This window comes from Crocodylus siamensis, chromosome 2 (genome assembly GCF_052110815.1).
Source record: "Crocodylus siamensis isolate JL-2025a chromosome 2, ASM5211081v1, whole genome shotgun sequence".
Lineage (NCBI taxonomy): Eukaryota > Metazoa > Chordata > Crocodylia > Crocodylidae > Crocodylus > Crocodylus siamensis.
Genome location: NC_143396.1, coordinates 245796569 through 245821485, shown reverse-complemented (window position 1 = coordinate 245821485; position 24917 = coordinate 245796569). Strand labels below are relative to the sequence as shown.

At 46.1% G+C, this 24917-nt stretch overlaps 1 protein-coding gene across 1 annotated transcript in view; it reads right to left on the bottom strand.

The window, feature by feature from the left end:
* NUBPL (NUBP iron-sulfur cluster assembly factor, mitochondrial) overlaps positions 1-24917 on the bottom strand; it is a 225428-nt gene that overhangs the window by 42645 nt on the left and 157866 nt on the right. The window contains exon 8 of the mRNA XM_090033568.1: positions 16454-16539. Coding sequence (XP_089889694.1) covers positions 16454-16539 — 86 coding nt within the window. The remainder of the gene's footprint in view (positions 1-16453; positions 16540-24917) is intronic.

Below are 24917 nucleotides of genomic sequence, written 5' to 3'. Positions count from 1 at the left end.
TACACAAATATCCCATGAGTATGTACAAACTTAGTTCTGCTCCTTAGTCCTTTGTGATGTCCTCTCGATGCTGGCCACATCCCTCCTAAAGTGCGGCACCCAGACCTGGATCCAGTACTCCAACTGTGGCCTCACCACTGTCACATAGAGGGAGAGGATCACCTTCTTGGACCTGCTTGTGATGCATCTGTGGATGCACGACAAGGCACGGTTAGCTTTCCTGACTGTGTCCTCACATTGGTGGCCCATGTTCATTTTGGAATCGATAATGACTCCAAGATCCCTTTCTGTCACTGTGCTTACGAGAAGGGAGTTCCCAAGCCTATAGGTATGCTGCTTGTTCTTACTGCCCAGGTGCAGTACCCTGCTGTCTGGCACTAAGGAAGAGGATAACTGGATGGCATTCAATCAATGGAGTTTTTATACGCTGGAAAAAGGCCCATAGAGAAATGGGGGGGGGTGGGGAATTGCTCTTTAAACTTTCAAATCGGTTATTCCTAATTCTTTTTGTGGTTTTCCAGGCTGATGACCCTCATCAGGTTCATTTAGCTTTTTGGTAACATCTTTGAAACATCTCTTCTGTTTAAATACCCCAGGTCAGATCACTGTCCATTTTCTACCTCAGCAATGTAACAATGCAGCTGCATGGCAGTGACTTCTGGTTGCTGCTGCTATCACACAGCTGCAGCAGAAACCAGTTTTTTCAGGCCCCATCACTGCTCAGAGAAGTACTCCTGAGGGTAAGGGGAGGGACTTCTGGTGGCAAAGATTGGGGGGGGTAGGGGGCAGGACTTCTGGTCCCAAGATAGTGACCAGGGGGTGGGGCACCTGCCAGGGGATGGGGCTACCCATGCAGCCCTTGACAGCTTACCAAAACTCAGTAAGCAGCCCTCCACCCAAAATAATTGCCTGACCCTAGCTTTTGTGAACCCTATGCCCCTCAGTGGGTTAACTGCTTTGGTTTTCTCTCATTTGCCCCCTTTGCCTCTCCCAACAATGTCCCCTTCCTTTCCCTCCTCCTTCCTTACACTTTGTATTTGAATCACTACTTTCTGTTTAGAAGCTTTGCAGTCTCTTCCCAGCATCTGATGAAGTAACTTAAGCCTAAGCATTTGATTTAGTTAGTCTATAAGGTGCAAACCCACACTGCCTCCACTCTCATTTTATAATAGCAAGGCTAACTACCTCTCTGTACACTGAATCAGCCAGTATACTGGAAGGACAGGATGGTCTGATGGTAAAGAGTCGGACTCTGTGGTAGCATCAGCTGAGAGCAGTCTCTGCTGCAGCATGCTTTCCTTGCCTCACCTCACAACTGGTGGCCAATTAGTTGTTCATCAGACTGGTGCAGCAGCACAGTGACTCTAATGAGCATAGCTACAGCTCTGCTCACTGCCATGGCTATTACTCTGAAGCTCTACAGCTCTGAGGGAGGCAGCTGCATTTCATCCTTGCCCCTTGGAGGGACAGAGAGAGAAGCAAACACTCTGGGGTTGCAAGGGCCTGAGATGTAGCACTACATCTACATGTAGCACTACGAAGAAGTTCCTGTTCAAAACAGGGACTTTTTTGTGGAGGATGTACCATTTATGTAGTACTGCAAATAGCTTGAGTGTGTGCATACATACTTTTTGTAGTGCTATGAGTGCATATACAGTGCTACAAAAGTAATGCACGTCTCATAGGGCTGTGTGAAATTTCAGTGGCTGTTTCATTTTGTTTTGGATTTGGATGTTTTGGTGACTGAAACACCAAATCCGAAACAAAATGCAAGACTCCAAAACAGCTCTGAAATCAAACAGATCCCTTGAAATGTTTTGGAAATGTTTCAGAGGTAGGCTTACAGGAAAAGAGAAACGAAGGAGGGGGAGAAAGTACTACTCTGATATTGACACCTGTAGCTAGCCAGTGACAATGGCTTGTCCCTGAGGTCCCTTCCAATCCCAGTACTCTGGGGGAAGGACAGAGAAGCACCATAAAAAGCTGTTCGTGAACTGTTTTCTGCCATTTTGCGGATACGCCTGTGTCTGTGTAGCACCAGGAACAGCAGCAGAGAGCAGCATCTGTAAGCTTACAGCTTGGTAATGCCTTCCTACCAACCTGTAGTTAATCCTATCCTATTTACCCTTGCCTACTGTCTCTATTGTTATCTCCTGCAATCCTTTCTTCCCCCAGAATCCTGTTATTTTTTCTTCTTATTTTTCCCCCCCAAACAAAAAGAAAGCAGTGCTTTACCTGGCAGTGTCTCATCACTGTGCACCGCAGGAAACACTACACATATATTATACACACACTCACAGAGACACATTTTTTTCCAGCCCATGAAATATGAAGCGTGCTAGAAAGGTAGGTGCCAGGTCTTTTGGCAGGGAAGCACAAGGGGGCAGAGGGAGAGCTGTAAGTTCCCCTCCCGCCAAACTTAGACACACCCTCATTCCTAGCACTAGCAGGCATGATGCTTCTGGTGCAAGTGGCAGCAAGGAGGTAGGACCAGTCCCTGCATCTGCACCTCCTCCAATAAAACCAGCCATAATAATAACCACCAGCACCACCAGCATGACAAGCAGCACCAGCATGACAGTCTCCTCTATCCCCATTACAGTTCCCAGCCTGAGCCTTTCAATGCCAGAGGGAGAGCTGGATCTGGAAGCAGGGGACCTGAGCACCCTAGCAAAAGAAATTCTGGGAACAGAGGATTTTGTGCTTCACTCCTCTCCAAGTTCCCCTAGAGCCCAGTCTCCTTCCCCACTGGTCACAGGACACCATGATGAGTGACTTCCATCAGTTACTACCCTCTAGTTCTGACCACAAAGCCAATTTCCCAGCCAGCGGATTGTGGTGGACCTAAAGCCACAAATGGCCAGTTTCGCCAAGAGGTGATCATGGGATACCAGATCGAAGGCTTTTTTGAAGTCAAGATATATGACATCAATCTCTTCTCCCTTGTCCAGGTGATCGGTCACCTGGTTGTAGAAGGAATGAGATTGGTCAAGCAAGACCTGTCTGCAACAAACCCATGCTGGCTAACCCTCAGGATGTTGGCGTTGGCCAGTCCATTAAGGATGGCCTCTTTAATAAACTTTTCTAAGATCTTCCCCGGGATAGAAGTCAGGCTGATGGGCCTATAGTTATCCAGATCCACTTTCCTCCCTTTCTTGAAGACAGGCACCACATTGGCCTTCTTCCAGTCTTCGGACACTACACCAGAGTGCCAGGAGTTTTCAAAGATCCGTGCCAGAGGCTGGGCAATGATGCTTGCTAGCTCCTTAAGTACCCTGGGGTGTAGACTGTCAGGGCCAGCTGACTTGAAGTTATCCAGATTCTCAAGGTGTTCCTTCGTGAGGTCAGCATTAATGGAGGGCAGGGGATCTCCCTCCCTGTTCTGTAGTGGGCGTGGGCATCCCATGAAACTGATGAAAGACCCATCAGTTGAGCATCCAGGGTTCAGGTAGCTCATGGTGCATGTGGCCCCATCCTACCAAGTGCCCACACGCACCACTTTCAACAGGACAGTAGTACCCTCCCTGTATGAGGCATGCAGGGAGTACTTGAGGGAAAAGCTGTGCAAGGCAGGTGTACAGGTGGCCTTGCACTTCACCTCGGACATCTGGAGCAGCCAGGGTGGAGATCTTGCCTACCTCTCCCTCACAGGACACTGGTGCCATCAGTCAGACTGTCAGTGGGCTATCCTTCTGATTGAGGTGGTAGATGAGTCCCACAACAATGGAGATCATGGTGGCCAAGAACCACATGGTACAGGGGTGGCTTGTTGGGCAGGGCAAGCTCACCGTGGGTTCATAGTCACCGACAATGGGGCCAATATGGTCAAGGCAGTCCATGATGCCAATGTTGTTGGCATCCGCTGTGTGGCAAACAGGTTCCATCTCATTGTTAAGGACATTGGTCTGGATCCATTCGGTGTGTTTTGGTCTGTAGGAAGTTGGCTTGTGACGATGAAGTTAGTGAGGTTCAGTGCTTGTTTGAATTTACAAACCACTTTTCACAGATGGGCCTGTGAACTCTACTCCGAAACGCTGAATCCTAACTGAAACGAAACACAGCTGTTTCGCAGAGCCCTAATATCCAAGGCCTTATCATGAATATATCCAGAATGTACTATAATGGGGCACAAGCTATACAATTACAAATAAATAGCTATATAGATAGTAATACAAGTACAGTTAAAGTATCTTTAGTGAAAACTAAACCTCAGAATCAGTGGATATATACCAAAATCCACACAACCCTCTCCAACTGGAGGATTTTATAAGAAGCATCTCACCTTTCACTTAAAATTGAAAACCCCAAAGTTTAGCTCTTCTCCTTCCAGAAATAGGCTTGAAAACAGAAACAAACAGAAGGTGTTTTCAAGAAGTCTCAAAAGTATATCAGTGATATTTTGTAATGGTCATATTCCCTAGATTTCCTATCAGCTACCTTGTGCTTGCCTTTGGAGGACATGAAAGCCACGGCCAAACATTCTTATATTTAGGTGTGTATTCATGGCACTAAGAATTAATATCACATTGCAGCAGTTGAAGTTTGAGTTGTATGCCAAAAACATCTAACTAACCCTCTTTAAAACCTTCACACTTGATCTGCACACAATAATTTAACATTGGGAAGGAGCTAATATCTACTTGTTTTAAAGTTACATCTTTGTTCAGGTGTGTGAATGCACAAGGTTAGCGGTTTAAAAAAATAAAGAAAAAAGAAATTGTAAGAATGAAAGGGGAGACACAAAAAGCTGGAGATTTGTTGCTCCTGGCTGTGCCCAAGTGCCCTAATTGGTATTAAATCCAGCATCCTGCTGGACTGGTTTCAGACAGATTTCTACTTAATTAAGATAAGATTTGAAAAAGCCAACAAACCAATCAAAATGGAGGAATTATGGCATATTGAATTTCTCACATACCAGCACTGAAAGCAAGATCAAATTTAAAGAGTTGAGCCAATATTAATATGAATATTTTTCTTAGAAAAAGCCATGCAAGCTCCATGATCAGATTTAATGATAAATACTAAAGTAAGGTGAAAAAACTAATGCTATAAAGTACTGGAGTAACTGCATCCAGTTTTGGGCTCCACAATTCAAAAAGGATGTGGAGAAGCTTGAGAGAGTCCAGAGAAGAACCACGCGCATGATCAGAGGTCAGGAAAACAGACCTTACGATGACAGGCTGAGAGCCTGGAAAAGTGCAGGCTCAAGGATGATCTGATGGCCACCTCTAAGTTTATCAGGGGTGACCACCAGTATCTGGGAGAACGTTTGTTCACCAGAGCGCCCCACGGAATGACAAGGTTGAATGGTCATAAACTATTGCAAGACCGTTTCAGGCTGGACATAAGGAAGAATTTCTTTACTGACCGAGCCCCCAAGGTCTGGAACAGCCTGCCATCAGAGGTGGTTCAAGCACCTACATTGAACACCTTCAAGAGCAAACTGGATGCTTATTTGCTGGGATCCTATGACCCCAGCTGAGTTCCTGCCCTTTGGGCAGGGGGCTGGACTCGATCTTCCGAGGTCCCTTCCAGCCCTAATGTCATGAATCTATCTATGAATAGACTATATTTCTGCTACATATTTTATGTCTAGTGGAAAATGCAGCAGATATATTCTATTTTGAAACTCTGCTAAAAATTTAGTGTATCTGTACATATTTTGATAGTCAACAGATACTCGTCTTATTTCTTGTTTTGATTAACATGCTTTCTTTGTTAAGCTATCCTGTGAACTAAAAATAAAACAAATAAAGGAAATAATTTGAACGCTTGTGTCTCAGAGTCTACTGAAAATATCGCTAAACAATCTTTTCTTTTTTAAAAACGTATAATTGCTATCCAAATGTGCACAGTCTAGGGAACATTTTACAACTGAAGATAATCATTATTTTTTTTATTCTCAAACCAAGGTATAATACATACTTTCCTTTTCTAACTAAAGTTTTAAATGAGAAAGTATTCAAAACCGTATTTTTCTTTCCAAGGATACCTGCAAATTCTACACAAAATAAGTGCCTTCATGTTCACATTCTGAAATGTAACGTTTTGTGGTTCAGCAACATATACCAGGATGTCAAGAACAAAAAATAATTAATTACATTTTGACTCTTGACAAAATATTTCGTTATTAACTTCACTAATATCAAAAATATATTCTTTCTGTCCAAACGTTAAAATTATATTTCAAGTGCTTTTGTTTTTATTGATACTTCTAATATTAAATGTAAGAACTAATTCAGTGACAAATTATAATGGCATTATTAAAAAGGCCCAAATAATACTATCAGGAAATCTGAAGTTGACTCTGTTATGTTCTCTAATTTTCCTCATTCCAGTCTAGATATTGCAAACAAAAATTTTTTATGATCTCAAACCAAAGTGCCACCATGTATGCTGTAATTACTCAATTGGACTTGCCTGGTTTGAACTGAAATTAGCTTTTTAACCTGCAACGATCTTTACTTGCTTTATTTAATTAATCTTTTTAACTTTTTTCCCCAAGTTATACCTTCAACCAAAATATTTGTTTTATAGAGTGGATTCCAACTAACACACCACATCTTTCTTTCCCCCATGATACTGAATTCAGTGAAACTTGAAGCCCCACAGCACTTGTAGGTTCATGGTTCCATTACAAAAATAATAAAATAGAAAAATCTTAGTAATTCTTGTACCAGGATAAATCTCCGTAGAGAAGGAGAATGACTGATATGAATTGTAATGAAAGTTAATGATAGATTTAATGAAAAATAATTGTTTCTTAGAGGTTAGCTAGGCAAGCAATTCAAGATACTGAAAGATATTTTTTTCTAAAAGAAGAAAGTAATTCAATGCATATAAAAATGCCGCAGATATATGTGGGATAATTGCATCAGCGGTCTACAAATACCTGAACAATATTTAATTCAGAATGCAGTTATCAACTAAGCACACAAGGAATAAGACATATATGTATATACTAGCCAACTGCCCATCAAGAATGATGGGGGGGAGGAGCAGGCAAGGACTGAGTCCTGTGCCCCTCCTCTGTCCAGGCCCGCTCCCCTCTTCCCTCCTGCTGCTTAAGGTCCAGACCCACTTCCCTCTCCCCTGCCGCAGCAGCAGGGGGAGGGGAGGAGCAGGCCTGGGCCCAATGTGGGGGGTGTGGAGGAGGACAAGGCCCAAGGGTGGGGAGAAGTTGGCCTGCCATGGCAGTGGGGGGACAGCAGCAGGACTGGGCTGACATGAGGGTGCAGGGCAGGAGTGGGCTTGGGCCTGAGGGGGAGAGGAGGCCCACTCCTCCCCTGCCCCCACTGCTGCCATGTTGGGCTGGGCCCACTACTCTCCTCCCACCGCCACAGTGGGCCAGGTTCTCCTCCACCTTGGGCCTGCTCTTTCTCCCCCCATCTGCGTCAGGCCCAGGCCCACTCCTCCCCACCCCCCCCCCACCACACAGCTGCGTTGGCCCAGGTCCACTCTTTCCTCCTCCCACTGCTACGGTGTGCCCACTACTCCTCCCTCCCATGTTGGGCCCACTCCTTTCCCCACCACTGCCATGTCAGTCCTGCAGGCAGTACAACAGAAGGGGGGAGGGCAGCACCAGTGGCCTCACCCACCCCACGATTTCCTGACCCCCCCGCCACTCTGCCACCACCATCTTCAAGGAGCGGGGACAAGGCCAGCAACCATGGCCTCAACCCCACCTCTCCACCTTTGCCACCTGCAAGAAGCAGGGCAGGAGGGAGAGGGACCTCACACCCCATTCTGTCCACTCTGTTACCACCACCTCCAGGGAGCAGAGTCCACTGCGTCCCCTGCTCCATCTCCTGTGTCCCTGGCATCATGGCAGTGCTCCATCACACCACCACCTCCTGCCCCAATGCTGTGTTCACACTCTGATTGGCTGTTTCAGTCAATTAAGGCTTTTATAATATTAGAATACCACATGCAGTTTAAGCTTCAAACACCTTCACTAAACCAGGGACATCTTTCTGTTGTTGTTGCAGAGGAATTTCCTTATAGATTCAAGTTAACTCTTGTCTTCTAAAACTGTTGCTTCCATAGATCTATATTGTAAAAACTGAATTCCTGGCCACATGATCCTAGGCCCTTTTTAAATAGTCACTGACAGTTAGGCACATGAACACGCTTCTCAAAATCTACATTTTTAGTGTGCAAAGCTATAAAATACACTCAATTTTTCTAACAGTTTGAACCCTTAGGCATTGAACTCCAAAGCAGAGCTCACATAAGACAATCTATCTGATGCCCAAGAGTTACTATGACGAATTATTCCTTTTTCTCCTTCAGGACATAGCTTCTATATGGTCACTCTGAAGAAGACAAGCATACTGATCTGTTTCAAGAAGCCTGTTATTCCAAACTATGAATGAAGTACTGCATTCCAAAAACCAGTTGTTTTTTTTCTTGTTCTAGGCCCATCAAAAAGAAATTTGTAAAAATTAAAATCAAATTCCTGTAGCAGTCCTACAAACTGTAAATAAAAGTACATTTAAAAGGCAGGCAGTAAAAATGCTATCCTGTAAAGTGAATTAACTCTACAATGTAAAGATCCTTAAATATTAACCTTCTGTTAAAAAGAGGGCAGTTGTATAAACTTAGCCTTCAGAAAGTCATGGCCAGATCTTCATATGTATGTTTAATTGCTACAACACATCTGCTGAATTACCTGCCAGAGTTAGTTCTTGCAACGCTGTTTCACAGCTTTCCAAATGCATGGGGTATTTATGGTAAATGCACCTCTTCTAAATTTCACACAGATTTCACACAGACATTAGGGCTGGAAGGGACCTCAGAAGATCATCGAGTCCAGCCCCCCACCCAAAGGGCAGGAACTCAGCTGGGGTCATAGGATCCCAGCAAGATAAGCATCCAATTTACTCTGGAAGGTGTTCAATGTAGGTGCTTGAACCAGCTCCCAAGCAGGCTATTCCTGACCTTGGGGGCTCGGACAGTAAGGAAATTCTTCTTTATTTCCAGCCTGAAACGGTCTTGCAGGAGTTTATGACCGTTGGACCTCGTCATCCCTTGAGGAACTCTAGTGAACAAACATTCCCCCAGATACTAATGGTCACCCCGATAAACCTATGGGTGGCCATCAGACCATCCCTGAGCCTGCGCTTTTCCAGGCTAAAGAGCCCCATGGCTCTCAGCCTGTTGTTGTAAGGTCTGTTTTCCTGACCTCTGATTGTGCCTGTGGCTCTTCTCTGGATTCTCTCAAGCTTCTCCACATCCTTTTTGAATTGTGGAGCCCAAAAATGGATGCAGTACTCCAGCTGTGGCCTCACCAAGGCCGAGTACAAGGGGAGAATGACATCCCGGGATTTGCTTGAGAAGCATCTAGGGATGCAAGCCAGTGTTTTGGTCGCTTTACTAGCTGCAGCATCGCATTGCAGGTTCATGTTCATCTTGTGGTCATTGATGACCCTCAAGTCTCTTTCTTCCATAGTGCTAGCCAGCATAGAACTGCCGAGCCTATAAGGATGCTGCAGGTTTTTCCTCCCAAGGTGGAGAGCCTTGCATTTTTCAGTGTTAAACACCATCAGGTTCTCATCCACCCATTTGCTGAGCCTGCCCAGGTCAGCCTAGATCGCCCTCCTGGCTTCAGGTGTGGATGCTTTGCCCCAAAGTTTGGTGTTGTTGGCAAACATGGCCAGTCCGCTTTTGACTCCAATGTCCACATCATTAATGAAGATGTTGAACAATATGGGTCCAAGGACAGAGCCTTGGGGGACCCCACTGGTCACAGGACAACATGATGAGTGACTTCCATCAATTACTACCCGCTAGTTCTGACCACAAAGCCGATTTCCCAGCCAGCGGATTGTGGTGGACCTAAAGCCACAATTGGCCAGTTTCACCAAGAGGTGATCATGGGATACCAGATCGAAGGCTTTTTTGAAGTCAAGATATATGACATTGTCGAAGAGCTCTCAGGTGCCCTGCGACTGAGAGCAGAAATGGCTTGGGAGAGACCCCTAGTGGCGGGAAGGGGGAAGCGCAGCTGCCAGTCACCAGGACCGCACAGGTGCTGGTTGCCCGAGCAACCAGGGAAACCTAGAGCCAGGAAGGGGCGGAGCTTAGCCCTTCTTAAGCCCAGGCGGAAGGCCAGGAGGGCAGTTCCCCTCCGGCAGCTGAGGGAGGAGGAACTCAGCCAGAACAAAGAGGAGAACTCTGATGGTTGGAACATCCCCTGGTTCCTGATGGGGGTTGATGCGTGCTCTCGCTCTCTCTCTCTCTCTCTCTCTCTCTCTCTGGTAGGGAGAGATTCGTATTTTGACCAGAACGGTCTAGCTTTTATGTTGTAGCCCGGGGGCTTTGCACTTTGCGTTTTCTGTTTTACCGAAGGACCGGGTGAGGCTATAAAGGGTTGAAGGAGGCCTCATAGGAGCTCCGCGATAGTATGGGGTCTCCCAGTGCCGGAGGGGGTGCAGCTTTGTTTGGGGGCGCACTGGCCCAGCCCAGGAGCTAGGGGGCAGCAAGAAGCTCTGGAGCTAAAGGGGGCAGAGAGAAGCCCCGAGTTAGGGGGGCAGTGAGGAGCCTAAGAGTGAGGAGGGGCAGTGAGGAACCCTGAGTTAGAGGGCGACGAGGAGCCCCGAGACTACGTAGGTGTACCAGCTTGATAAACAGAAGAAAAAGCAAGTATAGCACATTAACATGCTAAAGAAGTGGGAGGACCAGGAATGCACGTACCTATCCACCCGTCCCGAGGAATTGGAATTGGGACCCTCATTGACTGAGAAGAGCAGACCAAGTGACACAGAACTGGCCCTGTGGCTATCTGAAGAACAGAGAAGGCAGGCTACCAAGCTAATCAAGGAGTATAGAAATGTATTCCAGGAAACATCTGGGGAAGCTCGGGGTGTGGTACATCGAATAAGAACTCCTCCGGGCCAGGTGGTCCGTGAGCACTGGTGGCAGGTTCCCCAACAACTGCAGAGCGAAATAAAAACGGAAATTGCAATGATGCTGGAGAGAGGCATTATACGCGAATCACACAGCGACTGGTGGAGCCATATCGTGGCAGTACCTAAGCCCGATGGGAAAATTCGCCTCTGCATTGATTTCCAGAAGGTGAATGCAGTAGCTAGATTCCATGCATACCCAATGCCAAGAATAGACGAGCTGATAGAGAACATTGGGCAAGCTCACTATATCTCCACCCTAGACCTGACAAAAGGGTACTGGCAGATCCCAGTGGCTCCCGAGGATCAAGAAAAGACAGCGTTTGCCACCCCCTGGGGTTTTTTCCAATTCCATCGTATGCCATTCGGATTACAAGGAGCTGCAGCTACATTTCAACGTCTGATGTACAAAGTCTTAGCACCACATGGGGGCTACGCGGCAGCTTACATTGATGATATTGTAATCTACACTGTAAGCTGGGCAGAACACCTCACAACACTGAGAGCAGTGGTGCAGGACCTGAGAAGGGTCAGGTTGACAGCCAACCAGAAGAAATGCACAATAGGAAAAGAAGAAACCTAATATCTGGGATTCCTGGTAGGAAGCGGACGGGTAAGACCATTGTTAAGCAAGGTGGAGGCATTACAGAGGTATCAAGTTCCTCATACTAAGAGGCAAGTGAGAGCCTTTTTGGGGTTAGCAAATTATTATAGGAGGTTTGTACCTCATTTTGTGGAGGTACTGGAACCTTTGACCGAGATGACAAAGGCAGAAGCTCTGACCAAGGTGAGATGGACACCGGCTGCGGAAGCAGCTTTCGGAGCAGTAAAGGATGCACTGTGTTTGCAACCCCTTTTATATACACCGGACTTTAATAAACCCTTCCAAGTACAGACAGATGCCTCAAAGGTAGCTATTGGAGCGGTGTTGATGCAGAGAGAGGGTGAAGAAGAACGACCCATAGCCTACATAAGTAGGAAGTTGCATCCTCCAGAACGGAATTATGCCATGATAGAAAAGGAATGCTTGGCAATTAAATGGGCTATCAAAACATTCCGGTATTATCTAGTAGGACGTCAGTTCATACTAATTACGGATCACGCACCCTTACGCTGGTTATAAAACATGAAGACGGACAATGCTAGGCTGATGACGTGGGCCCTGAGTCTACAACCGTATTGTTTTGAGACAAAACATCGCTCGGGGGCCCTGAATACAAATGCTGACTTCTTCTCAAGGCAATACGAGGAAGAAGAGAGACCTGGGGAATCAGGAGGATCCCAGACTAGAAAGAAGAAAAGAGTTTGGGTGTCAGGGAAATCTAACCCTGTCACTAGGAGGTATGACGATCCCTCTAAGTACCAATCTTTTCAGGCAGGGCTGGCCTGTCAGAAGATGAGAGGAGAATGGTCAGCACCTTGTGAAGGAAAAGAGGGGGAAAAAAAAAAAGAAGGGGGACACAAAGAGACAGACCGCCCCCCCACATAGCTATGATACAGCATCTAACATACTGGCCGAAGAATACACCAAGTCTAGAGCCCTACAGGCCAAAGGGCACCCTACCAAGGCTGGCTAATGTGGGGGGGAATACCTGTGGTGGGTATCTCCCAATAAATCCCACATGGTGCGCCTTTGGGGAAAAGGCAGGTAGGAGGCACCTAAAAACCTCTGCCTCCTGTGTCCGGGTTGTTGGGTGCCAGAGGACAGGCCCAGAGAGGAGCCCAGGTGGAGACAACACCCACAAGAATGAAGATCAACGCGGTGAGTCTGGAGTTGAAGGGGGGGGAAGTGTGTCGCAGAGCTCTCAGGTGCCCTGCGACTGAGAGCAGAAGTGGCTCGGGAGAAACCCCTAGTGGCAGGAAGGGGGAAGCGCAGCTGCCAGTCACCAGGACTGCACAGGTGCTGGTTGCCCGAGCAACCAGGGAAACCTAGAGCCAGGAAGGGGCGGAGCTTAGCCTTCTTAAGCCCAGGCGGAAGGCCAGGAGAGCAGTTTCCCTCTGGCAGCTGAGGGAGGAGGAACTCAGCCAGAACAAAGGGGAGAACTCTGACAGTCAGAACATCCCCTGGTTCCTGCTGGGGGTTGATGCGTGCTCTCGCTCTCTCTCTCTCTCTCTCTCTCTGGTAGGGAGAGATTCGTATTTTGACCAGAACGGTCTAGCTTTTATGTTGTAGCCCGGGGGCTTCGCGTTTTGTGTTTTCTGTTTTACCGGAGGACCGGGTGAGGCTATAAGGGGTTGGAGGAGGCCTCATAGGAGCTCCACAATAGCCCCGGAGCTAAAAGGGGCAGCGAGGAGCCACGAGAGTGAGGGGGGGCAGCGAGGAGCCCTGAGAGCAAACGAAGGGCCGAGACATAATAACACGGCCCAAATTAGATCATACCAGCACCATCTGTGAGGCTTGGGCTGCGGTGTAGGGGAGGAAAAGGAGCTGCAGACAGCGCCCCCTGTCATTGGGGCGCATAAAAATGGGCAGCCTCCCGCTGATTCCAATCATCTATCAATCACAAGTAAGATCAAGGCGTGGCAGAAAAGTAAGCATACGGTTGGCCCATTGCAGGAGGGTGGAGCCACACGTCCAGAGGGGCTCCGAAAGTAGGACTCCTGCTACAGACATCAATCTCTTCTCTTCTCCCTTGTCCAGGTGATCGGTCACCTGGTCGTAGAAGGAAATGAGATTGGTCAAGCAAGACCTACCCACAACAAACCCATGCTGGCTGTCCCTCAGGATGTTGGTGTCAGCCAGTCCATTAGGGAGGGCCTCTTTAATAAACTTTTGAAGATCTTCCCCAGAATAGAAGTCAGGCTGATAGGCCTATAGTTTTCCGGATCCACTTTCCTCCCTTTCTTGAAGATAGGCACCACACTGGCCTTCTTCCAGTCTTCGGGCACTACACCAGAGTGCCAGGAGTTTTCAAAGATCCGTGCCAGAGGCTGGGCTATGATTCTCGCCAGCTCCTTGAGTACCCTGGGGTGTAGACTGACTTGAAGGTATCCAGCCTCTCAAGGTGTTCCTTCATGAGGTCAGCATTGATGGAGGGCAGAAGATCTCCCTCACCTGGACCTCCCTGTCCCACAGTGGCCATGGGCATCCCCCATGGGACTGATGAAAGAACGACGCAAAGTACTCATTTAATAGGTTGGCTTTTTCCTGGTCATCAGTTGTCCCATGTGGTTCAGCAGGGGTCCAATATTGCCCTCGCTTTTCCAACGGCTCCCCACGTATCTGAAAAAGGACTTTTTGTCCTTGATGCTCAAAGCTAGTTGGAGTTCAGTTGCAGCCTTGGCTTTAAGGGTTTGCTCCCTGCAGGACCAGACCAGTGCAGAATAATCCTCCTTGGAGATGAATCCCATCCTCCATCCTTTATAGGCCTTTCTTTTTAGCCCCAGGAGATCTGCTAGATCCCTGGAGAGCCAGGGGGGTTGCTGTGCCCTCTTACTGCTTTTCCTTCAAGATGGAATAGAATTAGCTTTTGCATTGAGGATCACTCCCTTGAGGAGCAACCACTCTTCTTGAACTTCCCTCTCCCTGGGGTTGTGGTCCCTTAGGGCCTCACTGACAAGCCTCCTGATCTTGTCAAAGTTGGCTTTCCTAAAGTCAAGGACTGAACCAACTTACATAAAAAGCCTGAGCACTGGAGTGATTTATATCGAAATCAATATATTGCACATTAAACCACCATTGTACAAATTTCTCATGTTTCACTTTATATCTCAACCTGAGACACCAGATTATGGGTACAGACAGAAGTGCAGCTCCCTGCTGCAACTGAGAACGCTTTGCAGGAAGTGTTTTAAGTTACAATTCCTTGGAACAAACAGAATTTCACTGTTGGTTCCAGGGAGGAGGGGAGCCTGCAACTGATTTTCCCTGGCAATGGAGCCTGCAGCCAATTTCCCTGCTTCTCTATCAGCCTGTCCCTGTATCGGAATGAGAGGGGGGAAAGGGAGCAGAGGGAGCTTATTCTAAGGGGTTGCTCAGCCTATGATGGAGGGTAGGGTGTACTGGGACCCTCCCCCCCCATCCACTCCCCCAAGGTAGCACTCCACTACACCCGCCTCACACTCCAGCCCAAGCTAAAAAAATCCCCTCTGGCTGACAGGCAGTGCAAGAGAAGTTACAGAAGATGCTCTATTTTGAAACATCTTGAGATTTTCACCTGATTGGCCATTTTTTAAGCTGTCTGCAGCTGTGCACTTGTTTGGTCAAGGCTATCAAGTGCTTTTTGTGGCCAAATCAGTGAAAATTTTCACTTCTATCTGTGCCCTATATGTTCTTCCATGCCATCAAAAGGGTTACTCCTCAGAAAGTCGCATAGAAACAACAAGTCAACTGCAATGGCATACATCTACTAGGGCTGTGCGAAGCTTCAGTCCCTGATTCAATTCAGTGGAGATTGAGCCTGATTCGATGGGAAATCTCCAAATCCGAATTGAATCAGAGGACCCTTTAAGAACCCTCTGAATCAATTCAGAGAGATTCAGAAAGATTCAGAGATTTGGACGCAGAGACAGCTTTAAATGTTTTTTCTACATACCTCTAGGTAGCAGGAGCTCATGAATGCTGCAAGGCTGGGGCATATGGACTGTCTCACAGAAACACAGGGAGCTCCCCAGCACGTTGGGCAGGAGACCTGGAAGTGGACCACTTCTGGTCCACTACCAGGTCTGCTGGGGGCCCCCTTGTGCCCTCCCGGCTCAGTGACTGGTGCCTCCTGGGTGTGTGTGTGGGGGGGCACCTGGGGTCCCCCTGCAGCCAATCAGTGCTGTCCACTTCTGGGTTCACCGCTGAGCATGCGGAGGGCCCCCCTGCACTCCTGTGGGACACTCCATGCGTCCCAGCATCACAGCATTCACAAGTTGTGCTGGTACCTTGAGGTACGTAGAAAAAACTTTTAAAGCTGTATCTGTCTGAATCGCTGATTCTCTGAATCAGCATCGAATTTTCAGATTCAGATTTGGCCAAATCAAATCAGGGACAGTGATCCGAATCAACAAATCAAATCACTGTCCCCGATTTGGGCCGAATCCAAATCTGAATTGAATAGGGCCTGCTTTGTACACCCCTAATATCTACCTCCCATCTAAGTTGCTACTTTAGTTCTCTACAGACCTTGTTCCCAACCAGTGCTAAGTTTGATTACTGATCCAAATGTCAAGAAATGCCTAATATGGAAGCATTACTTTTCCAATAAACTGTCCTAGTTAAACACAAAAAATTCAGATATTAGTTATTTTGGCAAACTTCTTACCTGGATAAATAATTTAGTTTTTAAGGGTGATTTGTGACCTAGGCAATTTTAATTATATAAGGTCATTTTAGAATAACGAAGTAGGAATATGACCTCAAATTCTGAAAAAGATTCTGTCATTCTCATAAAGCAAGCTGCTCTTTCATGTCACTACCTATAAAAGTATAATTATTTTTAAGCATCTTAGTGACCTAAGATTGTGAAATTCAGTGATCCCTCAGATAAATTCACATGAATCTATGGTTTAGAAACATCATGTTAGAAAATAACAATTAGTATTTCTTTGTAAAGGCTTACAGGCACATGGACTTTTTGAAACATCTCAGCTCCTTTGCGTGCATCCAATAAAGCAATGTCTTGTGGAGTGGAAACAATTACAGCTCCTGGGCAAACAAAAACAGTGAAAAACTATTAAAACTAATACTGAAAATGATATTACTAATTATTTTGAGAATTTTATTACAGTGAAAATAAAGTTTCATGTTTATACCAAGAAAATTACATGAAACAATAAAAATGATGCTGAAGAATTTAATGCTCAATTTCGATCTGCCTACTTCCAATGTTCCCCTTAAATACATTATTTTCCTATTATTATTGTTCTAAGTAAACAATCATTTCTATTTCCTTTAGTAGCACTATTGTACTTACCTGACTATGAATAGAAAACGTCCAGGTACTTGCATATGACAAAAGTGCAATTTTTGTCTTCTTTCCTCATGTGGTTGTTCCCAAATAATTTTATGGGGTTTTTTTAATTCCCAGTCAGAGGTTTATATTACAATATTTTTGTATATTTGTATGTTTACTTTAGGTATATCAACATTAGCAACATTTTCTTAATCAAGAAACAAATGAAAAAGAAATCCCCTGCTCATTCCTCCAGTAGTGTGTATGGAAACAAATGAACATTAAAAATCTATTCTGTTTATACCCATTGCAACAATTTACATTCTTAAGCTTTTTAACATTCAAATATACTAATAAAAATTAAGGGTATACACAGAACAGAACATTTACTGTGTAATCAAATGAAAAGCTGTCAAAATACTGCCTTTGTAATGAATGACAAAAGAAGTAAATAATTTATTGACAAGGGACCCTAAAAATGTTCAGTCTAAATATTTAAAGTTACATACATGATCTAAAACAGTGGTCATCAACCAGTGGATCTCGATCCACTGGTAGATCTTGGAGCATCTTGGAGTCAATCCGAGGCTGAGGTTGGGGGCTGAGTGCCCGCGTGCAAGCATGTGCATGCCCCAGCCCAGCAGGTCAATCCATCGGGGAGGGAAGGGGTGAGGGCTTAAATTAAGGTCCCTGCAATGAAGGACAGTGCCGCAGAGACAGGAGCGTAAGTTGAGTAGGTCCTTGGCCAGGTGGGACTTACCTGCTGGGGAGGCACACCCCCAAATAATTTCTTCTCCCTCTGCCTCAATCTGCCCCCCCACTTCTCTCCCCACAGACTTACCTGCTGGGCAGGGAGTGCTGGTGGCACACGTAGATCTTGGGTTGCTTTTAAATGCAAAAGGTGATCTCCTACTTAAAAAGGTTGGAGACCACTGATCTAAAACCAATTTTCTTACCTGGCTGGCAAGCTATAAATGAGAATGTAAGTACTTCTTCCTACTGCACCTTTTGCTCAAAATGATTAGAGTGTGTAAGCAAACCAAAGCCAGCATCAACAATCTGATTTAGTATTCCAGGGACACCTTAATTTTACAATGAATTGACTCCATTTCATATTCCTCATCCATACCTGTCACAAACAAATTGTTACTCACCTATCATGCTTAGACCAAGCTATAAGACCAACAGTGTCAGTTTTTTGTTTATACTATTCTTTTAATTTATTCTTTATTGTTTTTACTACTCTCTTACAATACTGGCTCAGTTGTGTCCCATAGATTAAAAGGAGACAATATATAGCCACCTCTGCAATACTCTCTTCCCACCTGCCAGGCCCAGTACTATGAGATTAGCTTGAATGGAAAATGGGAAGACTGAGAAGTAACATAAATTTCTCCTTAGAGTCATAAATTTTTGCCCAAGAAGATACTGTTGCACTGAGATGTATTCTTTCTCCTGAACAGCTTAGTCTGAAGAGGTTGTGAGGAGATTTAAAAATCAGGGAGTTTTAGCATTGCCATATTTTCAGTTCCAAAAAAGGGGACACCTGTTGTGTGGGGTGGAAGGGGGTGGGGGGATGTGACTGTAGGGGGGAAGTGATATGACAGTGCCCTGCCCCTGCCCATTCTGTTGCCCCTTGCTTCCAAGCCACAGCAACTCCAGTCCTGCTGCTATCCTTCACTCCCAACCCACATACCTCAGCCAAACCAGTGCCCCTCGTTCCCAAACATAAGCCGAGGGAGAATTTTTTTTTGTGGGGGCCCAGGCACATGCATGCACACACCCCTCCCCTGGCAGAAAAGTCTGTGGGGGGAGGGGAAAGGGCCATGGGAGTGGGAAGGGAGTGGGCCTGGGACCAGGTAGGGATTGAAAAAGAGTGGAGCTGAGCCGGGCCCAGGATCGGGGCTGGGGTCCACTGTGCCCATACAGCCACACCTTCCCCTGCGCCTGGGGTCATTGCCTGGCATTGTGCCGTTGCCTGGAGCCCTCCACACCAATGAATCCACCAACCCCTAGCCCCGCACTGGCCCCGGCTGCCTCCCCACACTAGCCCCAGCCCCAGCCCCGCATGACCTGGGGGGCCAAGAGCCAGGGGCCAGAGCAGGACCAGCCTCAGCTGTGCCACCAGGCCAGAGGGGATGGAGCCCCCAGGGCCCCTGTGCCCACCCCGGCCTGAGTTATCGTTGCTCTCCAGGGGGTGCAGGAAGGGGGTGGTGGCTCCTGCTGCTGCTCATATCCCAGGAGTACATAGGGGGTATGTGTTCCTGGATCTGCACAGGGCAGGGCAGGGTGCTGCTGTGGGCTGGGGCGCAGGCAATGCTGGGCTCTTCCCAGCCTGCCCCTGCCCAAGGCCAGGAACAGCCCAGCACAGCCCTGGCCTCAGCCCACAGCAGCAGCCTGCCTGCCTTGCCGAGTGCAGATCTGGGGGCACACACTCCCCATGCCTCCTGGGGTGTGGGTAGCAGCAGGAGCTGCGCTCCCTGGATAAGCCTCTCATGGATCATTCCCAAGCCCCATCAGCTATGCAGCACCTGCCCCTCCTCTATTCCCAGCTCCACTCCCTCCCCACCCCTGCTGCATTGGAAGCGCTTGGCCAGATTGCCTTATGGCCCTAACAAAGCCCTGCCTTTGTGGGGGGCTAAGTCCCATTCGCCCCCCCTTTCCACCACCTATGCTCCCAAACCACAGTACCCTGGGCCATGCTAGTTCCCTCCCTCACAACCAGCAGCTCCCTCCTCCCCCCAGCCTTGCTGGAGGGGGCCCAGCTGCCCCCATCCTGACCAGACCAGAGCACGGTGGCTTGGAGAGAATCCAGCCCCAGTGCAGGCTGGAGGGAAGAGGAAGGGTGGCTGGTGACACGCTTTGTCCTGGGCTGGCATTGCTGCACCATGCCAGGAGGCCTGGCCTTAGCCCACCTCCCCCTCCTCCTTCCCCCTGCAGCATCTCCTGGCCGCTCTGGCCCTACAAGCATGGGCATCGGGCCCTGTGCTGCCAGCCTGGCCATGGCCCTCAAAAGACCCTCTCACCCTCTCCCCTGACTGGAGTGTGAAGGCAACCTCCCTGGTCCTCCTGCCCTGCTGCAGCCTCAGCCCCAACCCCACAACCCAGACTTACCTGCATGCAGCTCCCTGCCTACAACTGTCCCTGCCCCTGCTCCCACCAGCAGAGCAAAGTAAAAACCCAGACATTTGCTCAGATTTGAAAAACCCACCCAGACAGAGACAGTAGGACTCAAAAAGAGGTCATGTCTGGGAAAACCCGGATATATGGTAACCCTACTCTAACAGCACAGTACCAAAGAAGATGCTCTGTGCCTAAGTTTAAATGCCACAGACCAGATCTGCTGTGGAGACAAAGGGCCCCTGTACACAAAGCCCTGACCTCAAGATTTAGGATAAATACTTATGGCCTTTTCCATGGGAGGAGGTTTGGTGTGGGAATATGGGGCGGGGAAGTCTTCCTTTACTGCCTTCTCTTTTATAATGGGAAAGAAGTTTGTAGCATAATATGTTTTTCCTGATTTGACTTTTTCCACTGGCAAACACTGATATTTTTTTTCCAGTTTCTTCAACAACCCAAAGCAATATAAATTTGCTTTGTTTACCTCCTTTGGCAAAATCACTAAGGAAAATACAGCTTTCCACCACCATCTCTCCCCCTCCCTGACCATATAATAACTAGAAGTATTGTAGTAACACAAAAATCTAGTCTCATAGGACTAGTTTACACGGGAGGGGGATTTTAGTTACACTGTTTAATCAATAGAGCACACCCCAAAGAAAACATGCATCATATTTTTGAAAGGCAGAATGTAGGAAAAAAAGACTTTTTTTTCCAGACTTATGGTCAACTGTATGACATAGATTAAGTTCTCTAGGAAATAAAGGCTGCTGACAGATGGGGGGGGGAAGGGGTTCTGCACTTTACCAGAAGCAGCAGTACTTTAGTTTGACCCAGCTGTGCAGCATCTGGAAAGTTCAGGCACTACAGCAGGGCTTTTTAGAGCTTTTATCTAATAGCTGATTCAATCAGCTATTAGATAAAAGTGGCAAAAAAGCCCCAATGAAGTGCCCAGTCTATACAGAAGTTGGGTGAACTGGGTCCAAATAACACAAAGTGTCTTCTCCGTATGTGCTGGATTTGGTGCAGGGGCATGGGAAGTTTAAAGTAAAGTGCAATTTTAGGGCATTTTTTATATCTGTAAGCAGCCAAAGTGTCCAGGAAATGTGGCATTAGGAAATTCCTGGTATGGCAGACTATGATGCCACACTTCCTGGACATTCTACATTTCAGGGAAGATTTCCTCTGTGTTACACAAGGTTAGTCCCCAGAACTTTGCAAAGAGCAACAGCAAAACTCTTACTTTTTTACTGCAACTTATTCTTTATATAAGTCCCTATAAATAAAATGTTGTTTCCACATATCAAGCCACATCCAGATACTAACAGTAGCTCATTTGCTGCTTCAGGCACATATTACAGTGCTCAGCCAAAACCTATGGCCACGAGGGGTTAACACAAGACTTTGCCTAAGCTGAATGGCATGCAGGTGTCTCCAGGAGTGTTTCTTTATCAGTGAAGGAAACAGCATCCCCACTTAAATCATGCACCCCAATTTTGGGGTGCTGATTCTAGCAAAAAATGTGTAAGATATGTGTGAGAAAATAAGGCACTGTCATTTGGCAAAGGTTTATCCTGTGATTCTAAAGCAATTCCCTACTTAACACTGTCTTTATTATTAGATCCCATTTTCTTCTAAATTAAAATGTAACACTAGGTTTTCCCCTATTGTTATGAAGCATAAAGCAAAATTCTCCATCAAGCACTACATATCAAAAATGTCTGATATATACGTAAGAATTTAGATAAGCTATTTGTTTTGGGGAGTTGGGTTTGGTTTTTGTTTTTTTGTTTTTTGGGGGGGGGGGAAGGCTTTATTTTCTGGGACTAAACAAGGCTCTCCATTTCTCTGTGCAATAGTGGAGTAATGGATATGGATCTTCCCCACTGGATATAACTTGCCTGAATTTTAGGTTTGCATTTACCTTTCGCAAAATCAGATCACACACATGCACCGTCATTCTGTGATCAACTAACATACTTTGGTCTTTCTTTTTTTTCAACTAACATACTTTGCTCTTTCTTTTTTTGTTTCCAAATGATAAGTTATAAATTCATAGCAGAAATCCTTGTTATTAGTTCTAAGTTATTAGTTCTAAGTATGTGACAATGTGACATTGTCCTTTGCAGACTTTTAAATGTCATCCTATTTCTATTACTTCAGTCCTGAGGACCATCCTCTATTATATTCCATGCATATCAACACTGTCTTCCAACTCTGTGTTTGTCAACACATTTCATTCATTCATTCATTCAATCTCCCTTTTGTACAATGTTTGTGACCTGCTTATAAGGTTTTTGTTTATTTGAACTGCTAGGCTACCAATCTCCACTAGGCCTCTGAGAATCAGTGCTTTGAGCTGCACTTTCTCTTTCCCATATTTCAACAGTAGCGACAAAGGCCATGCAGACAAGATCAGGAATATGTGCCACTACATTTTCTTCAAAATGGTTGGACAGGTAAACAGATCTATTGATGTACACTCCCACTTCGATCTGTTGACTCCACAGGGTTTAACACAGTATGATTCAGGAAAACATAATTGTGGTTACTGAACTAAACAAGGTGTGATATTTACAGCCACTTTTCAGAATGGACCACATTCAGGCTGATTAACTGAACAAACAAGAAGTTTAGCAGACCATAAAGCTATCACAGCATATATTGAAATATGCTTTGTATTTTAAGTATACATTCATGTGTAGAGCAATTCTTATGCTTGGATCATATTAAGGACACCTAAAGTTAAACCTACTGAGACTTTAGTGGCTTTACTACTTGGTTGTTGTTTTTTCCTTTTGGTAAGTATGTTTGGCTGAAAAAAATATGTGCTGTGCTAATGATTATTATTATATACCTTATATATCTTATTTATTATTGTGTATTAGTTTACTATTTTACCATTTCATTGACATAAAATAAACAAAAAGAACTAACAGTAATTAATTGGATTGCTCATAGTTTCATAGTTTGTAGGGTCAGAAGGGCCCTGAGCAGATCATCAAGTCCGACCCCCTGCCATGGTAGGAAAGAGTACTGGGGTCAAACGACCCCAGCAAGGTGTTTGTCTAAGCCTTGTCTTTAAGACCCCCAGGGTAGGAGCCTGCACCACTTCTCTTGGAAGTTGGTTCCAGATCCTAGCTGCCCTGACAGCGGAGTAGTGCCTCCTGATATCTAGCCTGAATCTACCCTCTGCCAGCTTGTGACCGATATTCCTGGTCACTCCTGGCAGTGCTTGGGGGAACAGGGACTCCCCCAATGCCTGCTGGTCCCCTCTGACTAGTTTGTAAATGGCCACTAGATCCCCCCTCAGCCTTCTCTTGTGAAGGCTGAACAGGTTCAGGTCCTGTAGCCTCTCCTCATCGGGCCTGTCCTGCTGCCCCCTGATCATGCGAGTGGCCCTCCTCTGGACCCTCTCCATGTTGTCCACATCCCTCTTGAAGTGCGGTGCCCGGAACTGGACGCAGAACTCCAGCTGCGGCCTGACCAGTGCTGCATAGAGGGGGAGGATCACTTCCCTGTACCTGCTTGAGATGCATCTGTGGATGCATGACAAGGTACAGTTGGCCTTCCTGACCGCATCCTCACACTGCCGGCCCATGTTCATTTTGGCATCAATGATGACTCCAAGATCCTTTTCTGCCTCTGCACTGACGAGAAGGGAGTTCCCCAGCCTGTAGGTATGCTGCTGGTTCTTCCTCTCCAGGTACAGTACCCTGCACTTGTCAGTGTTGAATCCCATCCTGTTCTCATCCGCCCACCCCGTAAACTGTCTAGGTCCTATTGCAGCCTATTCCTCCCTTCTAGCATGCCTACATCCCCCCACATCTTAGTGTCGTCTGTGAATTTGAACAGGGTGCTTTTTACCCCCTAGTCCAAGTTGCTGATGAAGATGTTGAACAGCTCCATTTTGTTCAGCTCCAGATAGCTGACCCACTAAAAGTATGTTTATACATTATGCTGTCATTTTAATGTTGACTTCTCAATCTGAAGCTAATACTGGCACTAAAAAAGCACCATGCAGTTTCTTCATAAAGAAAGATTACCTGAATACATTGGTGTTATTAAAGGCAAGGTTTCAAGTCAGAAGTTGTCACAGTATGAGGTCTTGTATTCAACCAAATTTTTGACAACCTAATGAAGTAAGGTAACATGCAGAATAGAAAATAATAAACAAAAGGGTTCCGAAGAACGAGGGTACTAAGGTGACCTTCATCTCTCCACAATCCTGTGGACAGACAGGAGCATTCCTGGAAGTAACCACATCCAGGCCCTATATCTTCACATCTGAATCCACTTTTCCATTACATGAATTTCAAGCTTATAGGTAAGATTTTCAGGTTATAGGTATTCCAGCAAATATGGACTATTTCCTTGCTGCAACCACTCTGAACTGCTTCCTACCATAATGAATTTTTTGTTATTTTGCAGATTTAACAAGAGGACAGATGAGCCGTCTGATTCTGTAGCAGTAAAGTCCTGAAAGAACAAAGGCCCTTTATCTTCTCTGTTAGTGTTACAGTTGGCAATGATCACTGTGTTACTGGAGGTGTTGAAAAAATTATTTTCCAATAACCTGTGCTTCGGGTTTCATGGAAATGGAGGGCAGGATAGGACAGTACTTGGACTTCTACTTCTAGAAACTGTTGGTTTCTCTGATAAATAGTATAAGCTAACTATTGCTTCAAAAGAAGCATTATTATGACCTTTGTTAAAGGCCACTGTCTGATGCTAACAATAGACATGATTATGGGTCAAACATTGCATCTTTCCTTTTTTGTATAACATTGTGGAGAAAAGGCTATGGCACTCTCAGTGCCTGAATGTCTTTGATACCCTTGCCAATCTGATTATTGACTTAAATATGGCACACAGACTGTACTGACGTTAATCAAAGAGCTCTTGGCAACAGAAGATGCTGCTTTATTAGATTTATCAGCTGTTTTTGATATACAATTGATCTTGAAGGCATTGTTCATTTGCCTACACACTTTTGTGTGAACAGGAAAGC